The 12,729-nt window shown below is 41.4% G+C and overlaps 1 protein-coding gene across 2 annotated transcripts in view; it reads right to left on the bottom strand.

Moving 5' to 3' along the window:
* The window catches only part of FLOT2 (flotillin 2), a 115,424-nt gene that overhangs the window by 78,437 nt on the left and 24,258 nt on the right, over positions 1-12,729 (bottom strand). For both annotated transcript variants that reach the window (XM_089682991.1, XM_089682992.1), the window contains exon 2: positions 2,379-2,460. In XM_089682991.1, the coding sequence (XP_089539117.1) occupies positions 2,379-2,460 (82 nt within the window). The remainder of the gene's footprint in view (positions 1-2,378; positions 2,461-12,729) is intronic.

Genomic DNA, 12,729 nt, shown 5'->3' on the forward strand with positions numbered 1-12,729 from the left:
TTTATGAGCATGTGAGGAAGGCCTGATGGCCATTTATTTTATATTCATGTGAGTTTATTTTGGATCCTTTACTTTAATAAAGCAATAATACACACTATTGGTACTATTGCCCCCTGGCTCGTTACTTTGCGAGCCTCTCAAGGTGGAGCCCTTTGAAGAGCATCATTAGGAGTCTGGATGACGTTGGACCTGCCGGTGAGTCTGAGGTGACCCCCAAGTGTGAATCACATCATTCCTGAGAGTCTGCCACAACACCGGATGTCGCCATAACCGATGACCAGACCTGGATACCGCTACGGATTTTATATACATACAACGTTCAGATTGTATGTGCTTCTGGTAAGTGCATTATTGTACTACAACTTCACGCCAACAAGTTTTTATCACGGAACATAAAGTGCAATTCTGCATCACTTGGCCCTTTGACTGTCATAATATTGTCAGTTTTGGAGCAACAAGCACATAATCAGCTCTTACCTCTTTATGGACACTATTACGCTATTTGGCATTTATATCAGTCACTATTCATGGTTTTCATTGTATCTATATCTAGCGCTGCATATTTGTTTTTACCATTTGCTACTGAGGTGCTGAGGATTGCATTTATATGCTAGCAGCTCCCCGTCATTTTCATTTTTTAAAATTTTATATTGGGTTGCGCTGGCTCATCAATTTGTTTTAGGTATATAATATAGTATAGAATAGGTATTAGCCTCATGTTCCACTTTAAAGGTTACAGCAGTCACTCTGTGCCCAAAATTTCTATGATGTTTCTAGTTGCTCAGGTATTGACCACCTGAATATCACTACCCTTCATAAAATTACTCTTTCCTTTAATTTGCTGCAAAATGAATAAAGTAGTCTAATTAACCAGCTTTGTTTTTGTTGGGTATCAACTGTTAAAAGGATAAGTTCACCTTACAAAAATAAATAATGCACATCTTTTTGACGGTAAAATAATGTGCATTATTTTTATTATATTAATCGGAGCCTGTAAGGCATTGCACCCGCGATCAGCAGATCCTGGGTGCAGTGCAGGGCTCCTGCACACTAAGTGTAAGCTGTCTGCCTGCACCTTGTAAGGGCAGGCATTTGCAAACTCACAGGAACCATCAATGAACTACCTAGAGCGCTCTGGTAGTTCATTGAGAACTACAAGCAGTTAGCTGCTAAGGCGGTTGGTACTTGTAGTTCTTCAATTCACAGAACTTTGAATGAATGCAGCCAGGTGGGCGGAGCTCCATTGTGACAGCAGACACATGGGAGATGGAGCATGCCTGAAAAAAAGAATCTGGATGATGTCCTGGGGGGTTATTTATAGTGGACAGCAGAAACCACTACCCACTCATCACCATGCTGTTTACTCCATAACATGTCCCATGGAGTTTGCTCTGTGTTGAGCTGTAAAAAAAACAAACAAAAAAAACCTTTGTGATTGAAGGAAAGGCCGGTCACATGACTAACAAATCACATGACCATGTTCTCTATTCCCTGGCCTTTTCTATTCATTCACATAGCATGATGTAGCGAAGTGCTGTGTTTTATGCTATCTGGTTTTTCTTTAGCTTTTTTTTTTTTTTTTTTTAATAAGTGGTATGGCCGTTTTAAGGTCATATCAATGCTTTATAAATGGAGCCCTTACTGTTACTACGACAGGAAGTGAGAAAACAATGCCCAACAAGAGCACGGACAACAATAAAATCCTGACAATAGTGCTAACACCTCACTCCCCCCCTCCAAAAATAAATAAATAAATAAAAATCGGATGGATGGAAGTCTGCCTTGGTAAGTTACAAATGCATGCCTGGTATGTTATTCTGAATTTTTTAAGAATGTATTAAATATCACTGTTGACTGGAGAGTATACCCTGCCAATATCACTATGACAAAACAAGGCAAACTTTAGCACCCAAGCTTTTGCTGAACATCTTTTCCTATGATGTTCAATTAGCAATGCTCTTCAATAACTTTAGCCAAAATTGGAACCATCTGAAAACTTGACAAAGAATCTGTTGTAATGTCAGATGTTTTAAAAATGATTTAATGTGTGCCCAAGTGTTGCCTTATCTTTAATTTTTATAGCCACAACATTTTTTCTATCATGAGACAACCTAGTACATGCACAGTTCAATATTTGGCATAATTTAAAGGTGCAAAACTTACTCATATATTAATGAGATATTACAAAATTAAGAGTGTGCCAATAAATTGTAATAGGACTTCTGATATCTGGATATCAATGCAGTTGAACAAAAGTTTGCACCTTTAAAATAAATGAAAATTGCAAAACAGTAGCATGCAACAGACCAGACACAGAAATAACTGTCCTGGTTTTGTAGACACTGCAGTTTTTGCTGACTTAAATCTAAGTTACGTACTTCTGAGTATCGGAGATGCACCACCAAGCCCAAGCCCATCCTCCGTAAACATACTGTTTAGAATCGGAGCCACAGCAGCCACCTAGAACAGAAAGATACAGTCAGGAATGTGCATGGATTACACCAACAAGAAACAGGGACATTGTCAAAATTTCAAAACAAAACAAACTTTGAGCACAAGTAGATCTCAGCACATGGTACTGATTTACTTTTGCAGTTCAAGAAGAACCCAGTAACCCAAGTAAACTTATAACAAATCTAGACAATTAAAACTTACCATGTGATGAAAAATGCCAAAGCAACAGTTACCTTCAATAAATAATATAAAATACTGTAAATACAATTATGGGGAGGAAGGGGCCAGGAGAGTCTGCGGGGACCCGAGAAGAGGAGGATCAGGGCTGCTTTGTGCAAAACCACTGCACACAGCAGGTAAGTATAGACACGTTTGTTATTTTTTCTTTTAAAAAAGCTTTGAAAAATCACTTTAAGCTTGACATCACTTATTACAAAAACCTTTGCCTTTCAAGGGGTGTGCAGAGCAGACGTGCCCCCTTACCATAGGAGACCACTCACACCACTGCAGTCTGTTCGCACAGGACAATTACTGTGCCTTGAATTAGGATGCATAATGCACCAAAAATGTACATGTACCATTTCTGGCAGTACACCTCAACAAGCATTCATCGGCACGGTGCACTGCAGCACTAAACAAAATGAATGGCATTCTGGCTTTATGTCATGGTGATAGCTGTCTCATACTGGACAAGTAGAGCCTTAGCACTCTCCTATGAAGACAGGAAATAGAAACTGCAGAACAATGCCAGAGTAACATCAGCACCAACATTCATTTGCATCCACAATTCTTCTAAACACATTCTGAATTTGTTTATATATGTGTGTACTGGGTTCCCACTAAGCTGACCAGAGAAAATATTCTCTAAGACACCAAATGCAATGCTTTGGATGTATTTAACCACTTGCCTACCAGGCACTTATACCCCCTTCCTTACCAGGCCAATTTTCAGCTTTCAGCGCTGCCGCACTTTGATTGACAATTGCGCGGTTATGCAACATTGTACCCATATGAAATTTTGATCATTTTTTCCTCACAAATAGAGCTTTCTTTTGGTGGTATTTACTCCCCGCTGGGCACTTTACTTTTTGCGCTATAAATAAAAAAGTGCAAAAAATTTGAAAAAAAAAAAAAGTTTCTTTGTTTCTATTATAAAATTTTTCAAACAGGCATTTTTTCTCCTTCACTGATGTGCGTTGATGAGGCAGCACTGATGGGCACTGATAGGCGGCACTGATGGGCACTGATAGGCAGCACTAAAGGGCACTGATAGGCAGCACTAATGAGGTGTCATGATGATGGGTACTGATAGACGGCACTGACTGGCATCACTGCTAAGCACTGACTGGCAGCACTGACTGGCACAACCCCTGGGCACTGACTGGTGGCACTGACTGGCAGCACTGCTGGGCTGCACTGGTGGGTGGCACTGGTGGGCAGCACTGGTGGGTGGGCACAGGTGGGCACATGTAGGTGGCACTTCTGGGCACAGGTAGGTGGCACTGCAGAGTGGCACAGGTGGGCGGAGCTAGTGGGCGCACTGCTGGGCAGAACTTGCGGGTGTCACTGCTGGGCACCGATCATCAGGGCACTGATCATCAGTGCCCCGATGATCGGTGCCGATCCCCGCTCTGACAACTGCCGGTTCTCGGCAGTACTTTCCTCACGATCTGACAGAGTGAGGAAAGTGCAGCCGAGAACCGGCACTTGCATTTCCCTCTGATCAGCGTGTCATTGGACACCGCTGATCAGGTGGTAAAAGGCCGCTGTGATTGGCCTTTTACCACATCACGTGATCAGCTGTGTCCGTAGGACACAGCGATCACGGAGATCGCCGGGTGCGCGCCCAGGAGAGCGCGTTCTGGGAGGACGTCATATGACGTCCACCCAGAACTGGCCGGCCGCGGTGAAGCCGTCATTCGGCTATGCGCGGTCGGCAAGAGGTTAATCAATCAATTTATCCTAACTCAAACTTTATTTTACTTCACTTGCGTCTTCACATGTTTGTATTCATTTACACAACACATCATCATCTGCTTACATGTAACAAAAAATGGGATTATATTATGTAAGCAATTGTATTTGATAAACTGCTGTGCAAATATTGTGTGACATTGTAAATTGCAACAGCCACCATTTTCTTCTTCAGGGACTCTGGAGAGTCCTGCTGTCACAATACAATATCTGGGTGGGGGTATTGGTGGTGGAAGATAATTCCTCCACCGACCTCTCTTGTGTGGATGAAGGAATCTATTAGCTCCAAAACCGAACTGTTTGTGCCAAGCCTTTGACTCCTATGGGTGCCTGCTGCAGAAGATGATGAAGGGTGGGATTTCTCCAACCTTCTACATGGAGGATAAGCACACACTGGCCACCTGTGGCATAGATAATCAAGGTGTCAAGAAAGGTCTGGAAACAGAATATCCATCAGAAGCCAATTAGGTCAGATGTTCCTTGAATCAGTGTCCCGACTACAAAGCCAAGGTGCTCAGAGCATCTGTATAGAGGCATATGTAGTGAAATGTGAGCACACATTTGTCCATTTTAGTGGTATTCCTGTTAAGATGGATCATTGGTACATCTACAGTGGTAACAGACCACCAATTTACATACTACCTCTCAAAGGTAAACATTTCTGACACTCTCAGGCGGAGCCTAGGACCCTTCAGGGTGTTTCCAGTCTGCATAGAGGAATTACTCAAATAGTAGGTGAAGCAGAAAGGTCTTTGCTGCTGTAAGAGCTCTGGAAGACCCAATGCCTGAATGGCAGGCTAATCCTCCAGATGCAGGGTAATCCAAACTGCATAACACGGTAACAGTGGCCCCAGGCCCAGTTTGATAGAAGAGCTCTGTGGGGTCACAGATAGACTCTGCAGGGGATGGCTCCAGAGCGTGCCAACAGTCACTGCAGGCAAAGTGCCCCAATAGCTGGTAGAAACAGCTAGGAAGTAGACACTCCCTATGGACAAGGGGTGAAGCCTCAGCACACGACAGAGCTAAGGAACACTCTGATAACGATGACTAACAAGGTGTCCCTGGTTCTGGATTACACCAGAAGGCAGGCAGTGGAAGCAGACAGAAGACTGGACATCCACATGGTGCTTCAGGAGAAAAGGCAGCAACAGGATGGTGCTTCCTTCAGTGAACGGCAATAACGAGCAGGTAGTGCTTACCACTACACTAAGCAGATTATGTCCGCAGTTCGTCCCCCTCCGTTAACCCCCACTTTGATAAAACTGGAGGTTGGGGGAAATTTGAACGAGGCTCATCCTGGGGCTGTGCCATGGCTCTGCACCTGGAAAGCGCCCCGCAACTAACACACACAGTACACTATGGTTTGAAAAGTGCCACAATGCAGAGCCCCCAGTGCATACAGGTCACAACCCAGGCTAGCCCCACACATCCAGTTCAGCAGGGGTTGGGTACATGCTCCAAAGCTGAGAAACGTCCAGTACAGATAGCTTCTATACATAGACAAACTCAAGCAGTGATGTAGCAAGACAACTTTTTTGAAGTCCTCCAGGTAAAAAAAAAAAAAAAAAAAAAAAAAACTAATTCCTCAAAGCAATAAAGGCTAGAAAAAGACGTTTTGTGTCCAACCTCTTAGTACACTAGCAAAACACTGGAGCATGATGAGTGAGGAGAGGTTATAGGGGGCTGTCTTACAGTTTTTCTGTTTGTCAGTACCCCAACCATCTTCAAGCATCAGCATATCCCAATTATTTCTGAATTCCTAAGTCCCTCAAAATATGATAAAGAAAAACACCAATAATTTAAAAAAACCAGGGCTGTCCTTTGCCCAGTGCTCATTCTCCTTGTCATTTCAAGGAAAGTAATAGGCCCTCCCAGTCCTCATCTTGCAACTACAGAACGAGTAGCTTTTATGTACTGAAGATAGAAGAGTAGGTGAGCCTGATCAGTTTAACTGGAGCTGAACAGACTGACAACACTTCAGCTAGCCAGAGAAGGACAGAAATTCAACAGGAACCAGCTGAAATTTCGATATATGGTCAGGCTGGAGGACAGTACAACAGCCTGTCAGGTTTTTTCGAACAATCACCATTGCTGGAAGCAGTGATCATTGTATTCCAATAGCCAGGCAACCTTCAGCTGTCAGAATACAAGAGCTCAGTGGGAGGCATTCCGCTATCAACACTGACTGGGTTGACAGGGAAATCTAGCAGTATTCTTTCAGTCAACCCATGGCTGAAGGAATGAAGGAAAGAAAATTGTGTAACATATGGCCATATTACGGTGCTGGGAGGTATGCAAACTTTTTTTTACCTTCCTAGTCCTTGCTATCAGTTTTCATATACAAGCAATTCTTATACATTACTGGAAAAGAGTTTTCTGCCCTCAGTTGCAAAGTTGTAAAATAGTCTGTGCTCACTAGGGGAGAAAAAAAAAAAGAAAATTAATGACCGGTTACGGTCCTGTTAGGCATTTAAAAACTTCACCATTGGACAATTTTGGCAACTGTATTTTTAGGCAGTTTCACAGGCATGCACTAGTTTGAAGCTTAAAATATTTAGTATCCATTTACTTGAGACAACCCCATGTTTTATAGCTTAACAGAAATTGGGTATCAGATGTGTTTGTGTACACGTAAACAAAATTCATAGATTTATTTTTACTGAAACTGTAGCAAGCTGTAGAAAAAAAAAAAATGTAGCCCAAATTTGTTTTGACATTCTACAGTGTCTATGTTTTCAGAAAATATATAATGTTTTGGGTTTTTAAATGCTTTTCATGCAAAAAAAAAAAAAAAACAAAATGGGTAAAATATGTGTAAGGAAAATATGGCTCTGGCAGCAAAAGATTTAAAGGGATGAAATGTGGAAAAAACTGCATGTCTTGTTGAAATGTTCTGCATCTTTTATTTTGCACTTTCATACACTTAGTCACATTAGACATTGCACAATTTCCCTACAATGCTGGGAAACGTATGACATGAGCTGGGAATTTCTGAACACAAAACATGACAAGACAATTCTGAAACAAAATCAGAGCACAAAGAAAATTAGAATGCATATAGCTTATACTAGTGTTTCTTAACCTTTTTCAGTCAAGGCACCCTTTAAAATTATGGACAGTAGTCCTGAGGCACCCTTTAAAATTATGGACAGTAGTCCTGGGGCACCCTTTAAAATTATGGACAGTAGTCCTGGGGCACCCTTTAAAATTATGGACAGTAGTCCTGGGGCACCCCTTAAAATTATGGACAGTAGTCCTGGGGCACCCTTTAAAATTATGGACAGTAGTCCTGGGGCACCCCTTAAAATTATGGACAGTAGTCCTGGGGCACCCTTTAAAATTATGGACAGTAGTCCTGGGGCACCCTTTAAAATTATGGACAGTAGTCCTGGGGCACCCTTTAAAATTATGGACAGTAGTCCTGGGGCACCCTTTAAAATTATGGACTGTCTTAAGGCACCCCATTTTAAAATGGGGTGCCTCAAGACTGTCCATAATTTTAAAAGGGCACGCCATTCTAAAATGTGAAAAACTATTCTAATAGTTTTGAATAACACAGCAACATCCACACATGTAGAACACACAACATTAGAGGTGATTTATTCTTTCAAAGCAAATACTTTTGCACACTGGTACTGAGTGATATTCCAATGTTTCTCTTCTCCCTCCGTTTTTCTCCATCCCTGAGCTAAAATGACCCCAGTACTGATGAAGAGGGGAAGGGGAGGGTCAAACTATGATGCAGGCAGCTGACATCCTCCTTATCAACTGATGAGGTAATTGGCTGTCAGGATGCTGGTGGCTAGAAGGCTGTAATGGAGCACGATGAAAACCTGTGACTTTTTGTAATTAAATAGCAGGCTTATTCCACCCGCTGGCTTGTATATAAGTTTTGGGCAATTTTTAGAAATTTTGCCAAGACACCCCTTAAGAAACCTCAAGGTACCCCAGGGTGCCTGGGCAACCTGGTTGAGAAAGATTGGCTTATACTGTAGCTGCCAGACCAAATTATAATAAAGAGAAATTAGAACAACTTAATTAAGTTTTTAAACATTTTAAGTCTATAAATTGAGCTTTTTACACTTTAGTGCTAAAGTGGGTTTAGTGACACTTTAAAACTCATACAACATTCAATTTACATGTATTGGGATTTTTTTTTTTCTAGCAAAGACGTAGCAGAATACATTTTAGCCTAAATTTATGACAAAACTTGATTTTTTAAATTTTACAGGACGTTTAATAGCAAAAAGTCAAAAATAGTTATTTTTCCTCAAAATTGTTGGTCTTTTTTTATAGATCAAAAAATAAAAGCACACAGGGGGATCAAATACCACCGAATTAAAGCTCAATTCATGGGGAAAATTTCATTTGGTTGCAGCGTTGCATGACCGCTCAATTGTCAGTTAAAGTAACGGCACCGTAACGCAAAAAATGGCCTGGTCAGGAAGGGGGTAAATCCTCAATAGGGCAAGTGGTTAAACAGAACCAACTCTGCAAGCAGAAGGTGGGTAAATCCCTCCTCTGACTCATACAGGTCTTTGTTTAGCACAGCAACTATTTAGATTTGCTTGAGCTGCACTATAAGTGATTGTTACATAATATTCATATGTAATATTTATCATTTTATTCCTTTTTTATTTTTACTATTGAACTTAAAGTGAAGTCCAGACTATAATTAACGAAGCTTAAAACTACTCACACCCAACTTCCAACTCCTATACTAATTACCCTTTAAAGGAAGATTCTTATACTTACCATTCTCGGAATGCTCTGGTCTGGTCATGTGATCCCCCCAGTGACTGGCTTCAGGGGAGAGAAGGGAGCACCAACAATGTATGGCATGCCTGGGTGGTGACTTCACTGATAAGCTTACGTTGTTGGATGTGCCTCTTCTATTCTGAAGCCGGCCACTGGAAGCCGATCATGTGAGTGGACAGGAGCGCCCTAGTTCTGGCCTGAATATCCACTTAAAAGTGAATAATCTGAGACCTGAGTGGAGGGAACGGACACCCTTACATCTACATGGTTTCAAAAGGGAAACATGCATAGCTGAGGCTGTAAATCATCCGTTGTGTGCTGAAACAGGGCAGGGCTTCTCCCAGGGGTTACTTATGTCTGTAAAAACTGTCAGTGACTCATACTGAGAGAAGAAGGAGACAGCAGACAGGAACCACACTAAGTGCTATGGACTGAAACACGTAAACAAACATGGAGATAGATATATATATATATATACACACATACATACATACATACATACACACACACATAAATATATACATATATATATACACACACATATACACAGTATCGCCCAGAAGTGAGTACACCCCTCACATTTTTTAAATATTTTATCTTTTCATGTGACAGCACTGAATAAATTACACTTTGTATAGCTTGTATAACAGTGTAAATTTGCTGTCCCTACAAAATAACTCAACACAGCCATTAATGTCTAAACCACTGACAACAAAAGTGAGTACACACAGAAGTGAAAAAGTCTAAATTGTGCCCAATTAGCCATTTTCCCTCCCCGGTGTCATGTGACTCGTTCATGTTACAAGGTCTCAGGTGTGAAGGGGCAACAGGTGTGTTACATTTGGTGTTATCACTCTCACTCTCTCATACTGGTCACTGGAAGTTCAACATGGCACCTCATGGCAAAGAACTCTCTGAGGATCTGAAGAAAAAAAAAATTTGTTGCTCTACATAAAGATGGCCTAACTATAAGAAGATTGGCAAAACCCTGAAACTGAGCTGCAGCGCGGTGGCCAAGACCATACAGTGGTTTAACAAGACAGGTTCCACTCAGAACAGGCCTCGTCATGGTCAACCAAAGAAGTTGAGTGCACGTGCTCAGCGTCATAGCCAGAGATTGTCTTTGGAAAATAGATGTATGAGTGCTGCCAGCATTGCTGCAGAGGTTGAAGGGGGCAGCCTGTCAGTGCTCAGACCATACGCTGCACACTGCATGAAATTGGTCTGCATGGCTGTCATCCCAGAAGGAAGCCTCTTCTAAAGATGATGCACAAGAAAGCCCCGTATTCCAACATGATAACGACCCCAAACACACCTCCAAGACGACCACTGCCTTGCGAAAGAAGCTGAGGGTAAAGGTGGTGGACTGGCCAAGCATGTCTCCAGATCTAAACCCTATTGAGCATCTGTGGGGTATCCTCAAACGGAAGGTGGATGAGCGCAAGGTCTCTAACATCCACCAAGCTCTGGTGCAAAAAACAATGGAGAAGCACCTGCGCTACCCTGAATACACTATTATTCTAGGAATGGGTTGCCGCTGACACCTGGCTATACACCTGGATAGAATGGGATCAAAATTATAACAAAATTGGTGCTGCGCTCCCACACTTATATAAATAATTAAATAAAAAATTAAGTTTCAATTACACCCCTAGTGAATCCTCCTGTGTGTAATTATCCCAAACTCAATTCTTCATATTATTATACAAGCTTATACAGTGATGTTTGATAAACCATATGAAACAAAATATAAATGTGCAAAACGCATAAAAACACAATACATAAAACCACTTGTGTCCCTAAACAGGGTGAAATCACAAACATGTATTAAACCACACGTGATAAAACACTTGGCATAAATGAATGCCCAAAGGTGTAGTGGAAACAGACTGACAAATGGCACTATTGTGCCTATAAAAACAAGCAATAGGATGGACAGGATAAATTAACCCCGACTATAACACAAATCTACAAGGACTATAACAAATCCTTCAACATAAATGTGCAACAACCACTCAACAAGTCTAAATAAATAGAAATGCAGCGCTTTAGCAAAACATAATGGTAAAAGATTATAAATATATATACAAAAATGAATGTGTTTATGTAAACATACATGTGCAAACACCAATAGATAAAAGCTAGCGTATTTAGCAGCCAGACCATGTACAGTCCCACCAGAAATAATAAATAAATGCGCTATATGGCCCCGCAGTGAGTGTGTTGATTGCGTCCGATTATGGCGCAAATGGTGCATAGGTGAGAGCAAATGTCCAGCATACAGGTCGGTGAAAATCCGTGCTCCAAGCGAGTGTGGAAATGAGAATATATTGCACTGACCAGACAGCGCAATAAAAAGCGCCTTTGAGTAACTTGGACCACTCCTGGTCATCATCATCCTGGGGTAATCACGGGGATCATCTGGCATACGTCTGCACATCAGCTGATCATCCACTGCTACTCTCCGGACTCCAAGAAAACTCCACTCCAAATGTGTGTGTACCTAATAAAAGCACTTAAGAAATCCACCTTGATAGCTCAGAATAAATGAGCCAGGAAGAAAAAGTGCTAATATAGTGCAGAAAGTTTATCAATGATAAATAAGCAATTTTACAGAAAGCACTCACATCTGGTATACAGGAATGCTGTGAAGGTATACATGGATGTAGAAAAACCGATTCAAAGATGGCCGCCGGCTACCCTCGTGGCTCATGTGGTGTCAGGTCACTGGCTTGGATCCTCCCTAATGTATTTCGTGCACTTGCACATTTTCAAGGGGCCCTTTTTTATAAACCATTTATCATTTTCCTTCCACTTCACAATTATGTGCCACTTTGTGTTGGTTTATCACATAAAATCCCAATAAAATATAGTTACATTTTTGGCTGTAAGATGGCAAAAATTTGGAATATTTCAAGAAGTATGAATACTTTTTCAAGGCACTGTGTGTCTGACAGGCAACACAGTCTAGTCCTGAACCTTTCTGTGGAATACACAGTGAGTAAACGGGATATCCTGGGCAAGGGCAGCCCTGAAGCCTGTGAATTGCTGATAAATGAGCAGCCATGTATTGATGAGGCCATCCTTCTCACCTGAAAGCATGTTGTTCAGCGTTAGGCTAATGAACACTGAAAACAATAAAGCCCTAATTGGCTTACAGTGCTGGCCCAAACTCTACTGTGCCAAGTTAAAGTGTTACTAAACCCAAAACAGCAAAATTAGTTTTTAAATGCAGTAAAGCATGCCTGATATACTCACTGTGGGACCTAAAGGGTTAATTCATTGCATTGTGTAAAAATGCTGTTTGGTGTGTATTGCTAAAGAGGTTTTTTCTCTTTTTGGGAGAGTGCATATGATCAGCCCAGGGCCAGTCAGCACTGTCTAGACAGAGGTCATGGGTTCTGCATCCTCCTAGAGCTAAAAGATAACTCCTAAAAGCTTTGACCAGTTCTCTGCTGAACACTGATACAAGTTACAAGACTGCTCTAACTGCTGATGAGAAAAGGTATTTAGCAGTTTATATTTACTAAAATAATTGCATTT

Source organism: Staurois parvus, unplaced genomic scaffold (genome assembly GCF_062004578.1).
Source record: "Staurois parvus isolate SC_StPar_1 unplaced genomic scaffold, SC_StPar_1.0 ptg000299l, whole genome shotgun sequence".
In the NCBI taxonomy this organism is placed as follows: Eukaryota; Metazoa; Chordata; class Amphibia; order Anura; family Ranidae; genus Staurois; species Staurois parvus.